A 21051-nucleotide genomic window follows, 5' to 3' on the forward strand; every position below is an offset into this window, starting at 1 on the left:
GCCTAAATGAACTGTCAACGTGGTTAAATCAAGATTTAAATAGATACTCAAGTACGTCTCATCAGATAATTGCTTTGATCCTTGTAAGCTCAAAAATCATCTGAAAATTAACAATAGCAACAAATGCAAACCAAACCACAATAATTGGTTAATTTTGCAATAATTTTGAAAGGCAAATTCTAGTAATAAAAATCATACATGGTGCGTTCCAGACAGGACTTTTTTAAAATAAGAACAAAAAGTTTTTTTGGTAAAACTGATTTATTGGTTTCTGGATCATATTGAAAACATCACGTTTCATCAGTAGTCACAATGTTCTGAAGGACGTTTTTGTTCTGCTTGATGATGTCCTTCAAATGTTGAATTCTGAGCAATTTTTGGTCATCAGTCATGGACTTCTGATGGCCAACATGTTGCATGAACTCTGCCAATGGGATAAACAATCTTCACCATAAACTTTGTTCATTAATTATTGAAACGTTTCGGTAAAAGTTTTACCAAGTTTAAAAGAAAACTTAATATAGCTCTTTTTTCGATGCTCATTTTTTTACCGACGACACAAGCATCTGTACCGACGCATGCAATTTGTAATAGATGGCCTCACTACAAACATCAATTTTAAAAAAATCCCGTTTATTTTGGAACGTGCCTCGTATATTTCAATATTTCAGTTTAGAGCTAGTATACCATGAATGAATCATATCTTCTTTCCCGATTGACTTATCTTCATTAAATCATTAATTTGTTTTCATATGATTATGGTCAAGAGACTACCTGAACTTTTTTGTAATCTTTTATTCACTGTAACTGCATGATGATCTAGTAGCCTAAGCGAAGCATACTTACCTCCACAAGACCATAGCAGACAAAGGAGTGAGGATAAGGGAAAGGGCATGACACAAAGCAAGGTTCCAGAGCGAACAAAACACAAAAATACAGCAGCTAGCGTGCAAATAATAATGAAATGAGGGATGATATGAGACAGTTGAGCTGAGAGCCCAATAAAATATCTATATTTTTTTTTCTTCGACCACGGCACTGTTAAAGGTAACATTCATTCTCTGCGAACCATGCTTTGTTTGTCGAAATGTACGGCTCAAGCAAGATTTTTGGCCACAACCCGTCGACGACCGATGACTTTGTGCCCAAAAATGTTGCAGCCAACGTGTGTTTCGAATGACTTGAATGAAAGTTAGTAATATTAGTTTCAACTCAATTTTATTGGGCACTCATACTGTATACATTCGAGATAGGTGCGAGAAAACCAGTGATGAACTTACAGTCAGTTAAGATACATGAAAATGACTTAAATTATTTATGATGAGAGGGTGAATAGTCAAAGTTATCGCAATTTCATAGAAGCACAAGCACTAAGGTCCCTTTGCTATAAGCACGCGACTATTTTCTAGCTCTAAATAAAAAAAAAAGTATTCAAGAACTCCTTGATGATCTTGCAAGACCAAATGATTTCAGTATACCGGATACTACTTTCTTTTACAGACAACTAAATCGGTCCCAATTGGGGTTTATTTTTAAAAGTAGTAAACTAGATATATGTGTATCACCTTGTTGATGGTATGGAAAAATATATTACTCAATGGACCAATTTCAGTGGTACCTAAGTTATTCTGTCAAGTACTTTGTCGTAATTCATCTCATGGAAGTAAAATAGTATTGCAGCATTATGCCAGTATAAAATTGCGACTCCTTTGCAAAACAAAGTAAATTAGTAAACAACACTTAATATTAAATAGGTACACTAAAGATTTGGATCTGCAAAAGCCATTTTACCTTTATTGTCTAATATTCTTTACGAAACGTACGAAAATACTATCAGCTATTTAAAAAATATAAATTTTATGTTACATATGATGCAAAACCGCAATAAATAGGTATAATAATTTAATTTGTTATGTATGTTGATAAAATAACTCATTTACATAGAAATGGATTTTTTTTACTTGCTTTGCAATCGCTCAAATCATTTGCTAATCATCTACGAATATATTTGTACTGTAGAACTCAGAGGGGTAACTATATGGTTAATAATGAACTGGGATGCCTTGATTTGGATCTTTTTTCAGGAAATACATTTATAGTTATGTAATTACATTGACGAATGGTGAAGCAAACTTTGTAATTTTTATAATTTGTCTTCTTTTTGATATCCAGCAGAGTTCCCAACATTTTATTTTCGTAGAACACTGTTAATTATTGGTGAAAAATATCGTTAAGGTTTTCCATTTATGTCAAAGACGTATGTTTTCTGTATTTCCTGCTTCATCCGAATAAAAACATCTGTTTGGTAAGATCGATGGTTAAATAAAATAGGCCTCTTTCGGCGTTCTGGAGCACACGTGGGGGTTTCAAAAACAACCCTTTCGAATGTGACTAGAATCAACAGGACTAGGTCAAAAAATACCATTGTACTTCATCTGTTAGTACCAATATAAAATCTAATATATATCCAAAAATTGATTTTCAAAAATTAACAAGTCATATGTACAGTAAACACTTTGGCATTACAATCATGAACCTGCTTCAGTTAAACATGTTTCAGATATTGATAGCGGGGATGTAGGAAATAGAAGCATTTTGCCCCAAATTCTTTTGATATTACTTTTAGTAAATTTCTTCTTGGAAGTATATGTTTATAATGTGGAGAATGCTATAAAAGGTACATTTTGATGAGTATAGGAATGAACATTGCTTTGCAAATTCATAACTTCAATAGTGCCAAGAACTCTTCGTTGTAAAAGTAACAATGCTCAAAATTTATTTTAATAGCAATGGAACAAAAGTAAAGAAGGGTAAGATGGATATCGCGAACTTCAAGAAATACCAAAAAAATCTGAGGATTATTTCCCCTCCCCATGGTCTGTTTTACCAAATCAACGACCACCGTTTCTTTTTTGGTATGTGGTTGACGGTGATCTTACGCAATTTTTCCAACGGCACACCTTTCCGTGGTTTGAACAGATTTACCTGTAGTCCCACTTTGATCTTCTTTGTAAGGGCTCCCTCGGGAAAGACGGCTTGTACCTGGGGCACCACCGTGCTGGACACCATGCCACCTTCAGGTCCAATAGCGTGAACTTCCTGACGGATCCTCGAGACCACGGCAAAGTACTGGGGGAAGTCCTGGGTGACGATACGGGTGATACGACCCGAGGACATGTCCTCCAACTGATTCAGATCTGGAAGTAAGAACGGAGCTATTATACCCTTAATTCCGAGATCATAACCCAACATTCGAAATAAAGAAGAAGGTGCAGTAACGTATCTAAAGAATCGAACTCGAATTGTTTGGGTGTCAAAAAAAAACTATTCATTTTACAATAGCACTCAATCATTCTGAAAAAGTTTATGCAGAAGATCAAGTATGGAGTAGAGTACAATATTCTCCATAAATATATCGCCAATATTCGCCTTTAGAGTTGCCGATTCCAGTTTGTTTCCTTTCGAAGACTTCCATGTAAATGGAGATAGGGATGAACTCTGCTGCTTCAGTTTGTTCATAAAACCCCTGAAGGAGAAAACAGCTACAACTGGTGCAAACTTTGACCAAGTCTACTAAATTGTCATCATTCTTCTGCGATGAGTATTCTATGAAGTTCTTCTAAAGCTTCTTTAGTTGGGAGTTAGCATTACTTCAAAGCTCACTAAAATGTATTCTATCATCTTCTGCATCTAGTTGGATTCTCTTGATCTTGTCGACAAATATAAGCAACAATCGTACGGTGATGTTTTGAATGTTTACTTGTTAAACTATTAGGTATCTTCATTTTTGGATGACGTTAAATCAGGGCTAATACAAAGCAAATGAAACATAGGTGCCTTGGTGTCTGGTGAATAAGACCTAATTCCACGTTTTTTTTTTTAAATTTCATGTCTTAATATCAAAACAAATGACCAAGTACTCACCTTCTGCTTCAAAGCTATCGTGGAGAACTTCATTGAGAACCTCCTCAGTTGCATCTACTGTGTGTTCTTTCCAAGAGTCGCCGTTGTCTGATCGGAGAATCACGATTTCGCGTTCTTTACCACGAAGAGCAGCAAAATGTGGCACTTCGATGATCACTGGCCTGCAAATAGCAATAAATCAGATTCTTACAAAGTTAAAAACCGCGAAAACAAAATATTAAATTTGTGGTCAATGTCAAAGGTAGAAGAATATTGCTTTTACACGATATAAATTTGTTTACCCTAAAAATTTGGCTCCCACTGGCCCGAGTTCCAACACCCTGCTGGCCAGTGCTTCGCCCTCCATCAAGGGAGGCGGATGAGGCGTTCTTTGTGGTCTCACATATCTGCAAGTGATCCTTGTTGGGCTAGGAGCGCATCTAGGTGGCACTATTACTCTGACGCCTGAATGCCTGCACCCCCTCATTGCTCCGCCTCTGGCGTCCACTAGGAATGAAACCAGGAAACTGAAAGTAGAGAAAAATATAATAAGTTATGTCGTTTCGCCAGCGTTTGGGTATTTGCACATTCAAGCTCATAATTATTAAAATTTTGCGAACCTACAGCTGTTTTTTTTTTTGAAATTTTAGATATTTTGAAATTAATATGAGATTATAATAAGACGGATGTAAAAATCACTAATAAGGTAAAGTTTGAATTGAGAAATCCTTAAATTCATTATGGCGGATCGAAAAGTACACAGAAATTTATACAGGGTGGGCCATTAGTGTGAGAAAGTAAAATAACTCCCTTGTTACTTATAATACAGAAAAAAAGTTTATATAAAAGTTGTACAGAATGAAAAAACTAAAGGACAAAATTCATTTGAAATATACAGGGCGATTAGTAAAAACGGAACACGCCAAATATTACATTTTTTAAATGAAACACCGTATATATTTTTAAACATATGGATTTCTAAGAAAATTCAATATATGGCAATATAAACAGTTTAGAATTTTAGTGCGAGGTTGCCAAGGTTGTAATTTTGGAAAAAAACATGACCTCGAAGAAGTTGTATTAACTTTCAACTACTAACACTTGGAGCAAAAACTTTTGGTAGAGTTATAGTCAAATGTTAAGCAAAGACTCCTGTATTAGCTAATATCGATATTTTATACAGGGCATTTTTTATAATACGATCATTTTTAGAAAGTTCAAACATGATTTCCTAAAAATTTTCAAATGGAACACCCTGTATTTTATTGTTCTATTTTATTCACATATCAGTCCACTTCAACTTTTATTAAGTATGTTCTACACCTAAAGTTGTTAGTTTTTAAGATATAGATAATTTCTGGAAAAAACTAATTTTTATTATTTTCGCTCGCACGAAATGGCTTTGGAAAAAATTGTCACATTGTGTCAACTTGACAATTCATTTATCATTCCATTTTGAGTTAATTTTGTTATTTAATATTTATTTGTGGAATTCTATAAAATAATAAAAATTAAGTTTTTTCAGAAATGTAGCTATATCTTAAAAACTAACAATTTTAGATATAGAACATGCTTAATAAAAGTTGAAGTGAACCGATATGTGAATAAAATAGAACAATAAAATACAGGGCGTTCCATTTGAAAAAATTTAGGAAATCAAGTTTAAACTTTCTAAAAATGATCGTATTATAAAAAATGCCCTGTATAAAATATCGATATTAGCTAATATAGGAGCCTTTGTGTAACATTTGCCTATAACTCTGTCTAATTATTTTGTTACAAGTGTTAGTAGCTGAAAGTTAATACAACTTCTTCGAGGTCATGTATTTTTTCAAAATTCGAAGAATTTTCTACATAACTTGGCAACCCCGCATTAAAATGATAAACTGTTTATATTGCGATATATAGAATTTTCTCGGAAATCCATATGTTTAAAAATATACAGGGTGTTCCATTTAAAAAATGTAATCTTTGGCGTGTCCCGTTTTTACTATTAGGTTTCTTGATTCTGTACAATATATATATACTTTTTTCTGTATTATGAGTAACAAGGGAGTTATTTTACTTTCTCACACTAATGGCCCAAACTGTATTTACCACCCAAAGAAATGCGTTCTGAAATTTTAAAAAATTGAGCCATTTGAGTAAAAATAGGCAAATGTCTAAAAATGATAAACAATGAATATAAATTCGATTTGCAGTTTGCCGTATCTTTCAAATACTCTTATCACTCTCAGCAGGGAGTTACTATTTTCCCTATTGGGGATGTTTTAGAGTTTTATTAAAAAATCACTCGGTTTTATATATATTTCCTGTACATTTCCTCCCGTAAATTATGAAATATTTGTTTGGGTTTGATTACTACATATTAATTATTTCGTCGAAGTTTAAAGGAGACCAGTGAGTAAGGACACATAAATATTATGTTACAGTTACACCAGCATATAAATAAGTAAAAAATAATAATCCAAAACCTTTTTTTTCTGTAGATTGTAAAATTTTCCACTCTCATTATTTACGTATAATTTTTTTGAGTAGTGCATTGCCAAGCTAGAGGTATGTGAAATATATTTAAGGATAACAGAAAAAGTACCTAAAAGCATTTAGTGTGAATGGAGTCTTAGAACAAATATTTCTTTCTGATAGCAAAGAACTGAACTGTATTAAAAAAACAATTGTTTTAAGTATTTTAAGAATGCTAAATGATACGCGCCAAATTTAGTTTTATTTATCTGACTCACCTTGTATAAATTAAAATTAACTTTGTACCCTAAATAAAAAAAATTCTGTATCATCTCTTGAAATATTTGCATGCATCCTTCATCCACGTGACTGTCATGACAGAATCTGTATATAGCATCATACATTTCCGCGAAATCTCAATTTGCAGTGTGAATAATTTACGATTAAACAAAAAATGTTAATCGCTGACAGGAAATAATGGCGTGACATCTGAGTAAACTCTAATGCCGTACAGATTGTGTCACAGGTCTGCTTTTGCCACAACAAAGCTGTTTGAATCACTTACTTCTTCCAGTGAAGCTTCCTGAAGCATTAAGTAAACAAAAACAGATATTAGTATACGTACACTCAGAAACAAACTGCGTTAAAGATGAGAAAACTGAGGTGCGCGAGGAGAAGAGATTCTATTTTTTTATCTTCTGATAAAGATAACTTTTTCCCTGTGCGTTCCCTCTTCTCTTCACGCCAACATGTCTTTTCCGTAAACCTTAAATAATCAGCGATGCTACTCACCCTATATTGATGGGATGTCTGCCAAGATCGACATTATCCGGAGTGTACTTCTTGATGTACTCCACATAATTCTGAGTGACGTGCTCAGGACTGATACTATCCTCTATGTGTTGAGGAGGTAGCATGTTGCTGTCTGCACTGGAAACCATCCTGTTCGAGTCGATTCTTTCGTCTCTGGTTACGTCGATGGGCAAAGAATCGTCTCCCAAGGACTTCATCTCGTCTGCCGTAAGGTACCTGTAGGTCTGGTCGCCCAGTACCGTGTCTTCCCCTAGAAGAAAGAAATCGGTGTGAAGGTATTGTTGGTGCCTGGTTGTGTATAGGGTCGACCGGTATGGTTTCACCACAGAAAATAGTCCCTCAGTTAATTGTTACTTCGTCATAGTCATTTATGCGGATCGCAAACACCACAGGGCCAGAAACGGAGCCCTGGGGCGCCTCGAACTGAGGAACCTGAAGGAGCTTACTCTAGGCAAAACCAGGTACCAGTGGACTCTCGGGTGTTTGAGTAAAGAATAAGCGTGTCAGCCAGCAACATAAGGTCGAAAATGACAACTGAAGATACTGAGGATTTAGTGTAAGTAAAGGGTGAATGTTTTCATGGGTTCGCAACTTACGATTGACTAGTGATGTACCGTTGTAATATGGGAGGTACACGTGGCGTTCGTGAAGGGCAGTACCGAAAGCGTCCAAAATATCCTCCCCTGTTTTGATGATCAGTCGTTATTCAGTGGTTAAATTGTTAGTGTGGTCGACAACAAGCACAGTAAGCACAAAGCGTATTCGTTTCTGGGGTGTTTGAGGGTTGCTATATTCTAGTTAACTGTTTTTTAGCTAATGGTACTGTAGGAAACTACTACTCTGTGAACTAAATCTCCGAGCAGCATCGACACCCTGTATCTCGGTTACGAAGCGATTTAAGATCTTTGTTCACATAAACTTTTTTGTTCGAAATGAAGTATTCTATCAATTGTTAAAGTTAGCACGTTTAAAAAGGGAACACCCAGTACATTGATTTTATTTCTATACAATGGATATTAATTTTTATAATGAATATTAATTCTCAGAATAGAAAAAATAACAATAAACAGAAACGAATCGCAGGAAGTTAGACACAAGACAATGGAATTTGAAAAAAGCATAAAATTGTTGCAAATCAACAGCGTTTTTAGACAAGGCCACCAATAGATAAATAAGGTTACATTAGAGGAAGTATTTTTATTTTTTATTTAATTTTGTGAAAAATTGAAAGAGTTACTTTTGCCACCGAACAAAATCACACTATTCTTTTACTAAAAATTTATTTATATTTTGGCAATTAGAGGTACCTAACAACACGAATATAAAATTTATTCTATTTGCCTTGCGATTTTTTTTTAATTGTTTTAATGATCAAAAAATTATTTCCTGATAATCGTTATACATAGGTAATATTTTTTACCCATGTCTAAAAATTATATTCCAGTATAAATACAGGGTGATTCACAAATGGTGATCAAAAATGAAACCTCGTCTTTTAAGGGGAATCTTTCCTATCTAGGACTATGATTTTATTTGAGTAAATGCTCAAAAATACCTCCATTTCCACGAACATAGGCCCGACATCTTTTTAGTAAAGAAAATGTAATTTGTCCGAAATTTATTATTGCTCAAATCTGATGAAAAACATTATTTATTCTTTCTTTTCTAAAGCATTATAATCGAAGTGTATTCTCAGTTCTTTTTTTAAGTTCTACTCGAAAATCGATCTTTTTTTGAAAAACATAAGAGTGGTAATTTGTATAAAATTGAAAGACGAATCCGAAAATATCATGGTTGTTACCGTAAAGTAGTGGCGTACTATTTTATTTAGAAAAATATGCCACTGATACCCTGTATCTCCGCCACTGGACCATGTAAATTTTAGGAAAAGCCCTCGGATTTTGGACAATGTTTACATAAATACATGTGCCTAATTTCAAAATTATTTCACTTACTAGTTTTTAAATTATTTAAAAAAATTAAAAATATTTTTTGAAATTTAACACTGTATCTTTTTAATGAAACGCCCTAGATAAAAAAATTTATAGGAAAGATTCGTCTTAAAATTAACCAAAGAATACAAGGTTTCATTTTTTCACCATTTATGAATCATCCTGTATACTCATTAAATTTATAAATAGAATAAGAATACACACAAGCTCTGTAAATAAAGTAAATACTTGTTGTTGAGGCGCATTCATCAATTTTTTTAGTAAATATGTGGCGCCTGATGAATTATTAATAACTATAATAATATAATAATATTGACTCCTATAATTGATATCGCTTTATCCTCACAAAAAGTCTATTATAGAACAGTACAACGTATCGGCAAGTTCATGAATATAAACATTTGTGTTTACTGCATCATTAATTAATTAATAATAAACTGTTATTGCGACGAAAAAATATTCTCTTCTCTTTTTAAAAATATATTTGTATTCCGGAGAGTTATAGAATTGCTTCTGGGTGACGTGATGTAATAGCAATTTTCTAATGACATAAACAGTTGATTCAGTTTGCTAATTAAAAGTTTATTGTTTTAGGTGGAGTATACATAGTTTCAAACCAAGGCAAACTTGCAAATTTTTTGTGCTCAGTATTCATCTGATTTTTTATACTTGATGTGAACAACTACGTACATTATTTTAAGTAAACAATAGTTGTGTCTTTTAGACTTTATTCCTTTTGACAGCTTTGTGGTCAGTGTTTTTATGTCATTGTCACTTTTATAATGATATAAAACAATAACCATTTTATGTATTGTTAATATTTGATCCAAGGAAACGTATCGAAAAAGAAAAATTTCAAAATGTTCAAATTAAGTAGCCCTTTACAACTAACAAAGTAGGACATGCAAAACAACGTTATAAACAAATTGTCCCAGGGTCGGGCAAATGCCGCTCGAGAACTCGCTCTTTTTGCATTAAATAGGGCTTATTTTTTTGGTAATTTGGAAATAAAAAGGGTTAAAGTTTTATTAACGTTAACTTATACTGCTGCTAGCGCGTTTATTGCATGAACTATCAATGTAAAACTTTTTGAAAATAAAAAACTTAGCGTCACTTCTTTCGAGTTAGTTTTTTATATTACCATTGTACAGGGTGATTCACTATATTTTGACCGCCCTTTAACTTTTTGTTTTAAGAGTTATAAAAAATGTGAAATACAAAAGTTGCACGATTTTTTAAGAAGTTTTCGAAAATGATAGAAAAACAAATGAAGTCTAAACAAAATGGCCGCGGATGTTAACTTTGTTAATTTAAATTGAACACCCTATATATTTTTACATATTTGGATAGAACATTCCCTGTCGAGCATAGTCATATATAGGGTTTGTTGGGTCCACCTCTAACAATTAGCGAATATTAAAAAACGAAAAGGTTTTTTATTAAGAAAATAAGACATTTTGTAATTGTTAGACCTCTTTCAGGCATTTCTGCCTTTTTCCAATTATGTAAGGATTTACAGATTTAGTTGTAATATTTTGACATATCGGACATTGATATAGTCCAAAATACATATAGGTATTTTAACTATACCGCACTAATTAGGCCGTGAGAGGTCTATTTACTAATGGACAATGTTACAGTAGGTCGTGACAGTGACAGGTAGTAATGTCATGATAACATTGTTATTGACTGACGGTTTGTATTATTATTTAATTAAAATGGGTTACACAGAAGTAGAAAATTGAAATATTATTAGGAATTAAAATAGAGTATGGAGAATAACTTCATAAAAAATCGTGCTACTTTTGTGTTTCACATTTTTTTATAACTCTTAAAACAAAAAAGTTAATTGGGGGGGGGGGGGGAAAAATAGAGTATATCACCCTGTACATACCCTTCACCGTCATAAAGGGCAATAAAATTATAGTAATACTTTTTTGACTGTATTTTAAACAATAAATTATTTCACCACAAAAATGAATAGCATAGTGACCCAATAAAGATAGATTGAAAAGTAGAACAAGTGACTACATTTCTAAATATTAAAGCGCTGTTTATTTGATGTTTAATATAAAATAATAGCAGATACTTTTAGTTAACTAATTGCTTGTACAAAAACGTATTTTGGATTACAAAAAAATATATCCACATTTAGACTTGATATTAACAAAACGAAAATAAAATTATTCACAATCTTTGAATTTGAAAAATATGGATTTTGCGATACGCCTGACAATCATTTTTTAATATCTGTTTTTCCATTAATTTCACAGACGACAAAGTATTCCCTTATTTTTTACAATTTACTTACTTATAGTTTTATTAACGAAATAAGTTTTCTTCCCCATATGTTCGCCTTATATCTATCCTTCGAGCAAAAACTGAACCACACTTAAGTATTTACCAATATTTATCGATATCACCACCACTAATATTTAAAAAAATCGCGTAAAGGCACCACCAAATAAATCTCTATTCTATCGCGCACGGAATACCGCTCACTTGTAAATCAGCACGGCACAACGAAGGCAAAACCTTGTAACCAAACTCCTAATGTTAACAAATAAACTGTTTACTAAACCACTCTAAGGTAATGGGTTTAAATATGGAGATGATTCATGCAATTATTAAGTGATCCTAAATAATAAGCTACATTCGCTGTGCTAGCGTCTCATGCTGACTGGTTACACCCACCTCTTGGTAATATTTGTGAGAGAATTTACAATTCTGGGATATTTTTCCACGTTTAACCGTTCCTTGTCAATATTTATGTTTATTATTTTGGCGAAACGAAAGCCTTCCAAGGTTCTGCTTGCGCCGCCTTGACATTTATACATTTCGTTTGTTACAAGTGATATAAAACTAGATCCATGTCCGTCCCTAGCTTTCCGAACATAAAAAATAGACAATTTTTTCTTATGGGACCCTGGATGTGATGTAACTCGCTATGACTTTAAATCATCTACATATTTTTTTATACAATATTGTAACCGTATCCTTTTGACTAAATCAAAAGCGTAATATACTATTAAAGAATTCCAGGGCCGGCTCAAACTTTTTAACGTTAATAATATCGCTCTGTATATCACCTTCTAGCAAATGTTGGTAAGCATTAAAAAAGGCAAGAAATTGATGTATACACGGTGTTCCACCTAAAAGGGATTCTTACAGTTAATTTCAGCGACATTACCTTTTTATTTATAAATTACGACTATCTATACGTTTATTATTAAAAAAATCCTTATTTGTTAATTTTCAGATCAATATTTCCAGAATAATTTCCAAAAGTCAGAATAAAAATTGAAAATCTAAACACTGTTCTTAATATCAGATTTTGCGCTAACAATAAGATCAGTTTAGTTAAATGGTAAGCCTTTTCACTCCTCTTTCCAATTTGAGCTACGAAGTTATCTCCAGAGCATCTACGTGATGGCAACCCCTGCAAAAGTAGTTCGAGCCGATGCTCCAGAGAGCTCTCCAGCAAACAACCAACCAAAGTCGCAGCAGACGACACCGATGGAGACCTAACGGTCACAGTTTCAAATTTTGGGAAATAAAAAATTTCTGAAATCGGAATTCGAATTGAGGCAGGGCAATAAAAATATGAGCTACAATACCAAATTATAGTTCAGGTACAAAGTCGAACAGATTCCAAAGATCGGTGAAATCCGGATGATCCAAATTTTAGGCGACAGCCGGTTTAAGATCGCTGCGGACCCATCATAGGGGGGTTCGAACGTCTACTCTGATACCTTACACTTGAGGATAAATCAAGCTCCAAGAAACTTTAAAAAAAGTGGGTACTCTAAGGAGACCTACACAAGCTTCAAGAAAATTTTAGGCAACGGCCGCCGTAGGATCTCTGCGGAGCCGCCATAGGAGGTGTTCGAACATCTACTCTGATACCTTACAACTCTGGATAAATCAAGCTCCAAGAAACTTTAAAAAAACTGAGTACTCTAAAGAGACCTACACAAGCTCCAAGAAGCTTCCGAACCAGTGCTTAGGCAAGGCAAAGCCTACAAAGACAATGCTAGATTTCAAAATTTGGTAGAAAAATTCAGTTCTGGGTGGCTATTATAGAGTTTTTATAATTTGACTTGTCTTAAAGCTATTCCAGAACGAATTTCCTGTATACCAGTAACACCCCGTATAGTATACAGTTTAATTATTTTTTTCGCGTATGCTTCGCTTCATATCTAGCGCGAAAGTCTGGATTCCTAAATGATTATAGTTTTATCTGTTGCATTATTAATGAAACGATAATGAAACTTATCACTTTCTATTTTAACTGCATTCGTTAACAGTTACGTCATCCGGTTCGTCTGTGCCGATCAAGGTGTCTCCAATGAGATCATTTTCCCCATAATATGTGGCGCATGCAGCGATTATATTTTTTGTAGCTGTTAATGTTCGCCAAATGAGGGGCCCACGCTATGGGATTGCCGGTTTCTTTCAACCATTAAAAAATAATAAACTGACACGTGAATACGATCGTAAAGATACAAGCGGGCGAAGGCTTTTCTGAAGCAAGTCAAACGTCGATATTTGAGCTATAAAAAAAATTATAAAAGCTTTAACCTACCATATATTTTTCAAACAAGTCCTCAAGTTTTGAAATAATAATAATTCTGATTAGAGTGAAGTCAAATATGTTGCATATTATTCTATTATTTAAAGAAGCTGACATAATCCGCATAGAATTTCATGAACTCCGAACAATATTTGATAATTTTACGTAGGTCCTAGTAGGTGTTCCTCAAATGAACCTAATTTAGTAATAGCCCTATTAGTATGGAGGTTGTTCGGGTCGAATCTTTTTAAATTCCCATTCGGATCCGTTCTATTATCGCTGTTCTGTGTCACAGTTAAGGCAATGCATTTAATATCTAAACCAGTCATTCAGTAAACCATAATTAGACGTCGGTTTCAAAGGTGCGCGTTTTGACATTGACACTGTTTGAAAGCGAACAGCGGCCAGTGCTATAAAGACGACAATGTGTTCCAGGAACATGTATTTACATCACGGTTATTCAAGTTTTGATTTTACGGTAGAAGAAAAAAATGCTTAACGCTGATCTTTATGTAACAATGACTGCAACTGAAACTTCCGTCGCAAACACAGAGTTGGTCTGAGTTTAATTATCTACAATTTCTTTTATATTTACAGAATTGCATCTAACTTAGAAACTTCTTTTTACGAATCCAAATACGTTGTTTCAATAAATCAAAAAGACATAAAGGTAGTAGATTAAATAAATGTCAAGCATCTTCATTTTTAAGATCCAATTTCGAAAGTTGACTAAATTTTCTCCATTACATATTACTAGTTCATATATGTATCCCATTTGGTAAATTCTCTCACATCTTTAAGACTGTCACTATCTAGGTACTAGTAAAAATAATGAAGGTCATACACCACTTACCTCCTTCTTCTTCTGAATCTGACATGAAGGTCTCGTGCATCAGTTCTGGGGCTTGAACCCTGTATTTTTCCTCAATGTTGGTGGTGGTTGTGGTGGTAATAGTGGTGGTGGTGGTCACAACCTTCAGAGTTTCGATCACAGTGATGTAGCCCAGCTTCTGGGCTATGTTCAAAGGTGTTTGTCCATTCTAACAACAAAGGAAATATAACGAAGTGAGGGTGAATTACTATTTCAGATCTAATGATACTTTTTTTCAGTTATTTATTATGGAGAAAATTAATTTTGTATTTAGTGTTTCTATCTATTTTTTTACCAAAATAATCTTAAGTTCATAAGCTGCTTATTTTAAATTGTTTACATTTCCTGAACATGTATTTGTAAAGATATAAGTTAAGATGTTGTTTATATTTCAAATTACTTTTCCATGATGGAACGTGATATTATTTAAACAAATAAGAAAAACAGGCACATGAAATGCAACCAATTAAGCTAGTTAGTCAGCGTAAACGACATAAAATTGGACCTTGCCCTTGACAAAAATCTGCTCGGCGTTAAGATCGCCCAACAATCTGGGAATGTGTGAGAGAAACACCAACAATAGCTTAAATCGGTCGAAGGTTGCTTTGAAGACAACACATTTACATAGTATCAGTGGCTTCTATAAATAGGATTTGTAAATACTGCATGTTTACGTGCGTTCAATTTTTTTATTTTGCTCCGCGAGATGAAAAATACCACGATCGAGATAGGCGCAACTATTTAGTATCAGGGATTTAATAAATATCAATTTTTTTAATTATATTGAAGAAAATTGATTAAAAACACATCAAGGGGATCGCAGATTTAAAATTTACGACGATTTGACAAAATGAAATTTCTATCAGCAAAGTATTCAGGGATATGCAACCAAACAAACATCTTAACGCTGTAAAATCTGAACTCACCGTTGTCACAGCGTTAGGATCAGCGTTATGCTCCAACAGGATATTGACGATATTCGCATGTCCCTGTTGAGCGGCTTGATGCAAGGGGGTGTAGTCCAGTGATGTGGTAGATTTCACATCTGCGCCATGCTGCAGAAGGAACCTCACCATGTTGATCTGGCCGTAATGACTGGCTATGTGCAGGGGTGTGTAACCACCCTTAGTGGCCGCGTTAACGTCAGCGCCGTTCTTGGCTTGGACCAGGACTTCCGCCACTGGTACTCGGTCTTCTTGAGCGCACAAATGAATCGGCCTGAGTCCATTCTGCAGATAAGATTGATTTAATTTAATTATATACATTGTTTTCAAATATCTTACCTTTGCTTCGTGGTTAGGGTCAGCTTTGTACTCCAAAAGCAACGACGACATGTCGGCATGACCCTCTTGAGCACTGAGATGTAGTGGTGTAAATCCAGCTTTGCTTTCTGCGTTTGGTTGCGCTCCATATTCCAAGAGGGTATTGGCTATGTCCATCTGGTTCTTCCTTGCCGCTATGTGAAGAGGAGTATGTCCGTTTTTGGCTGTCGCATGTGGAGACGCGCCTTTATCAAGAAGTAGCAACGCTACGTTCTGGTGATCATAGTGTGCCGCGACGTGCAACGGAGTGACGCCATTTTTCCCCTGGGCGTCCACAGGCGCTTCTTTCTGGAGGAGCAGCTTAGCCACTTTGAGGTGTCCATACTTTGAGGCTAGATGTAACGGGGTGAAACCTTTCTTCGTAGTGGCGTCTAGGGAGGCGCCGTTGTCTAGAAGAACGGCGGCAACCTGGAGCAAAAAAATATTGTTATACAAGGACCTATTGCCAAAATTCTGTTGGATTACCTCATCCTGTCCTTCTTTGGCTGCGATGTGCAGAGCAGTGTACATGTCTTTGGTGGTGTTGTCTACTTTTGCACCGTGTTGAAGAAGGAGCATGACTATGTCTACGTTGCCGAGACGTGACGCTATGTGGAGGGGAGTTTGCTGTTCCCTGGCCCTGGCGTCTACTTGAGCACCGTTTCGGAGGAGTATCCTGATTATGTCAGTCTGGAAACAAGAAAAAATACTTCTAATTACCGACCTTTAATAGTTGAAAGATAAAATCGTGTCTGGTGACCTCATAAATGACCAGATATTAATCTAATTGAAATACTATTTAATAGAATCGGATAGGAATCGCTTGGATTCTATACATTACCTGATTCGCTCTTGCAGCCAAGTGTAAGGGAGTTTCTCCACGGACAGTTGGTACGTCTGGATTAGCGTCGTGTTGTAGTAGGTATATAACAATGTTCATGCAACCCATGAAACTAGCTACATGTAGTGGTGTTAGACCGCTTTCGGTGGTGGCGCCGATACCTATAAGAAGTGAAGGTCAATAGTGCTTTCGACGAAACGTTTATGATAAGTAAAAGAAGAACTGCTCTTAGAACAGATCCTTGAGGTACACTACTTTAACACTAGCTGATATTATCATTCGTGTTGTAATTATTTCACTCAATATTACATTCTGCTTCTAACGAAAAATGATTCAACTTGAACGAGATTCGAACCAGAACTGTTCGCCGTTTAAAAACTTTACATTCAAGAAACACATCGAGTTATATATAAAATATATTTTGAACTCCGACAAGCTTTGAAAAACAACTAAGTCTTTATTGTGACTTATAACATTAAGAACGCCATTGTATAAATAAATCGTTAATCTCCTATTGGAATTATATAAATAAATTGAAACTCGCAAACAAAACTTTACTCATCCGTATCATTTGATGTTTCTTTTTCTTACAAGTCTGAATTTTCCATGTTTTAGTATAGAAAAAATCTTCAATCATCACTTACTTGCTCCGTGCTTCAGTAGCAGCTCAACCACTTTGATCCGGTTCTTCTTGCAGGCTATGTGCAGTGGTGTAAAGCCATTGAGGGCCCTGGCATTGGCATCTGCCTGTCTGTCTAGGAGCAGCTTGGCAACACGGACGTGTCCGCAATGCGCTGCCACGTGAAGAGCCGTCAGATAGTCTACGGTGACTTCGTCAACAGGAGCGCGGTGATAGAGCAGGATCCTGGCTGCGTCTACATGGTCGCCTTGTGCTGCCATGTGTAAAGGAGCCAATCCATTCTACAAGAGACATTGTAATTAATTTAAAGCAAACAAATTGGATGGGTGGTGCACATCTGCAAGTGTGGTGCAAATTTTTGGATTGAAAGTTAGTAGGATATGGGCACAAAGAACAAAGAAGGTATGGGAAGAAATTTGCGAGGACGTGTGGATAACCAAAGGTCATTCTCGCAACTTCAGTGTGGGATAAAAAAAATTAAATACCAAATGGAAAAGAGAGCAGGAAGATATAAAACAGTTGGAAAGGATAATTAAAAATATGATATGTATATACTGGGAGTTAGAATTTAGTTTTAGTTCTCTCCATAGGAAGACAATAAGAATAAGAAAGACTATAATTTCCCTTACTTTCGTTTTTGAGCTGATGGGTGCGCCGCGTTCCAGCAGCATGTCCACCACTTGCTCGTGTCCGCTTCTGGCGGCGCAATGTAGAGGAGTCAGTCCGTCTCTGGTCTTGGATTCGATGGTGGCGCCGTGCTCCAACAATAAGGCCACCATGTTGGTCTTGCCCCACTTGGCGGCTACGTGTAACGGCGTGATATTGTGCTTGGCGGCGTAGTTGACATCCGCGCCTTTCTGGATCAACAAATTGGCGATTTGTTGGTTGCCGTAGTGGGAGGCAATGTGAAGAGGCGTGAAGCCGGATTTGGAAGTAACGTCTGGGTTATGTTCGTTCTACAGAAGAAAGTTGGTTGAGAAATAAAATTTGAAAGTGGTAAAGGTCTTACTTCAAGGAGCAGTTTAGCCGCCTTGACGTCATCCTTTTTAGCAGCTATATGCAAAGCTGGGAGTCTGATTTTCCCCCGCGTGTCGTTTTCTAAAAGGACCGTAACTACTTTGTCGTGGCCTTGCTGCATTGCTACCGCCAGTGGTGTGAATCCGTCCTAAAAAAAACAACCGTTCAATTTTCCGTATCACAGTTTCAGATGGCTTACCTCTGTGGAGAGACTCTGATTAGCACCGTTGGCCAACAGGTACTTGACCACGTTGTCGTGGTTCTCTTGCGCGGCCATGTAAAGCGGCGTGAAGCCATTCTGGCTCTGCACGTTGACGGAGGCGCCATGTTGTACTAGAAGCTTCACCACCTCCTCTTGCCCAGCTAGGGAGGCGATGTGGAGCGCTGTGTTACCCTTCTTGGTGGCCGCGTCGACGACGGCGCCGCGCTTCAGCAGCTCCTCGACGATCTCCACGTGGCCATCCTTGGAAGCGAGGTGAAGGGCATTCAAGCCATTCTAAAAGGGAAGTCATTGGTAATGTCAGAGGAGATCGTTGAAGACGGCAAAGTAGTCTGGTATTTAAGAATATGGATAAACCTGGAATCTCTCTATTATGATCTTGTAAATGGATCATTTGTAGTCGTGATGTGAATATAGTATGCTCGCAGTCTGGCTCAATTTCGTCCTATCGGCGCATGACGTCAGCAACGAGATGAGACTCCAGAGTTGCTATATATTTAATTTAATATTAATAATTTAATAGTTGTTGCATTTATATTTCGTCGAAGTCTCGTTAGTGACGTCACCACATGCGTGTAGACGCACCATATTATATTCACTCCATAATTTAAATGCAAAAGAGGAAATACTTACGGCATTACTAGTGTTGATGTCGATATTTGATTTCAAATGTTCTAGGACTTTGTCCAGTTGGCCATTTCGGGCAGCTCGCAGAAAGGACGTATTTCCGTCAGACTGGAAAAAAAAAACGTTTAACTGTAACTTAGATAACTCCTAATAATGATGCAATTGAAACTCGAGACATGTGTGGAAGAAGACGCGGCCTGTTACTATTCAAATATTTAACTAAACGACTTAGATTCATAAATACCTATTTTCAATTAAACTTGACCTATATATTTTGTACCTCCCGATTCTAATTTAATATTTTCACAACAACTGGGAAATCAATATTCACATTTAATTGAGGACGTTTGGAGGTAAAGGAGAAAATAATATTTTCTGTGTGAATACATAATACCTTCTTGGTATTTAAATACGATTTGCTCAAATTCTAAAGGCTGCTACAAAAGACGTCAGCAATTATTTTTATGAAAAGCCCTATGCACAATGCCTTTCCTTCTATTGTCGGTCAACAGATCGTGTTTGGAGACTTTGGCTTCTATTTTACTCCGGTGCTTTCTCTCTAAATGTCAAAAGGTGAACGTTTAACGATCGATATAGCTTATAAATAGTTCTCCGCATCTTCTATGTGCCGATGATATTAGTGATTGGTTTCGTACGGTTGAAAAAATAAAAGTTAATTTCACTTTTTTACACCCATGGGATATTCCAAGTCTAAGGATTTTGTTATGTTGACCATATACCGAGAATAAGAAGTAATGGACGATCTCAGGGATAAAGGCAAATAATTAGAAATTCCACAAGGCTCCATTCAAGAACTCAAGCTCATTTTTTAAAATATTAATGCACGTTCAAGGTTATGATAAGTGTGTATGTTGATAAAATACACCAACATCACTTTTTAAAGAGATATGAGAGATATTGTCTATTTAACAAGACTTCAACAAGCCAATACCATTTAGAATAAACTTTTTTTCTTACAGCATTATCCTTAGATTAAATCTATAAATAAATAATATGAGGAGTGTAACGAAAAAATGGCGTAAACAAGACAATTTACAAATTGAAACAAGCATCAAGTTTCTGGTGAAACATTATTTCTAAACAAACTCCAGTATTTGTTAAAAAAATTCTGCGTACTCGCGTTAAAGAATTCCTTACTGTTGTACGTAACCGTATTGCTTCGCGTTTATTTTTAATTCTATAAATAATCCATTGAAAACAAACAAACAGGAACCCTGCCGAGTGAAATAACAACAAAGTCGACGTCAAGCGGGAAAATGGGCGACCAGCTAACTTATATACGAGGATTTGTAAAGCCAATTAGATTGTTATTGATCGGATAGGATTTCATTTTCGAGGCTCCATTTTTATATACTCGTATGTTTTTCTACGAAGTAATGTTGGGAAAAGCCAGAACATCTCTAAGTAGCAAAGCAAAAAATTTAGTAGCAGAAATCTGCAGTGTTGAAACAAATATAATATTAATAACGATAAAGAAATTATCATCCTAAAACACAGTGTCTCTTCTGAGACATCGGATATCATTTATAAGAAGAGCCCTGACATAGGGCCTTGGAGTACATTCACACGTTTCAATTTGAGTTTCCTATTTTTTTTGTAACAAAAGGTGGTACGCGTGGTAGTTTTTTTTGTTAGTTCTCGGAACGGATGGTCCAATTCATATTTCGTCAACAATAATTATTGAAAAGTTAAGGGTTTTCAAGTAGGTTTAGCGTCGCCGTAAAGTCGTCGAGAAACTAGTGCCTTTTGTCACCGGGAGTAATAAATTTGCAAAGCCGTCCTTCGGAGAAGGCCTCATGAAATTTAGCA

At 35.6% G+C, this 21051-nt stretch overlaps 1 protein-coding gene across 1 annotated transcript in view; it reads right to left on the bottom strand.

The window, feature by feature from the left end:
• Window positions 1-2708: 2708 nt before the first annotated feature.
• Window positions 2709-21051, bottom strand: part of LOC108914242 (ankyrin-3) — a 48215-nt gene continuing 29872 nt past the window's right edge. The window contains exons 3-17 of the mRNA XM_018720011.2: window positions 19228-19329; window positions 18574-18870; window positions 18367-18522; window positions 17987-18313; window positions 17362-17638; window positions 16718-16878; window positions 16363-16566; window positions 15859-16305; window positions 15502-15804; window positions 14558-14744; window positions 7159-7429; window positions 6932-6949; window positions 4206-4430; window positions 3925-4085; window positions 2709-3197 (exon numbers count right to left, since the gene is read on the bottom strand). Of these exons, the coding sequence (XP_018575527.1) occupies window positions 2884-3197; window positions 3925-4085; window positions 4206-4430; window positions 6932-6949; window positions 7159-7429; window positions 14558-14744; window positions 15502-15804; window positions 15859-16305; window positions 16363-16566; window positions 16718-16878; window positions 17362-17638; window positions 17987-18313; window positions 18367-18522; window positions 18574-18870; window positions 19228-19329 (3450 nt within the window). The 3' untranslated portion in view covers window positions 2709-2883. The remainder of the gene's footprint in view (window positions 3198-3924; window positions 4086-4205; window positions 4431-6931; window positions 6950-7158; window positions 7430-14557; window positions 14745-15501; window positions 15805-15858; window positions 16306-16362; window positions 16567-16717; window positions 16879-17361; window positions 17639-17986; window positions 18314-18366; window positions 18523-18573; window positions 18871-19227; window positions 19330-21051) is intronic.

The sequence above is a fragment of the Anoplophora glabripennis genome, unplaced genomic scaffold, assembly GCF_000390285.2.
Source record: "Anoplophora glabripennis isolate ALB-LARVAE unplaced genomic scaffold, Agla_2.0 scaffold136, whole genome shotgun sequence".
Classification (NCBI taxonomy): Eukaryota; Metazoa; Arthropoda; class Insecta; order Coleoptera; family Cerambycidae; genus Anoplophora; species Anoplophora glabripennis.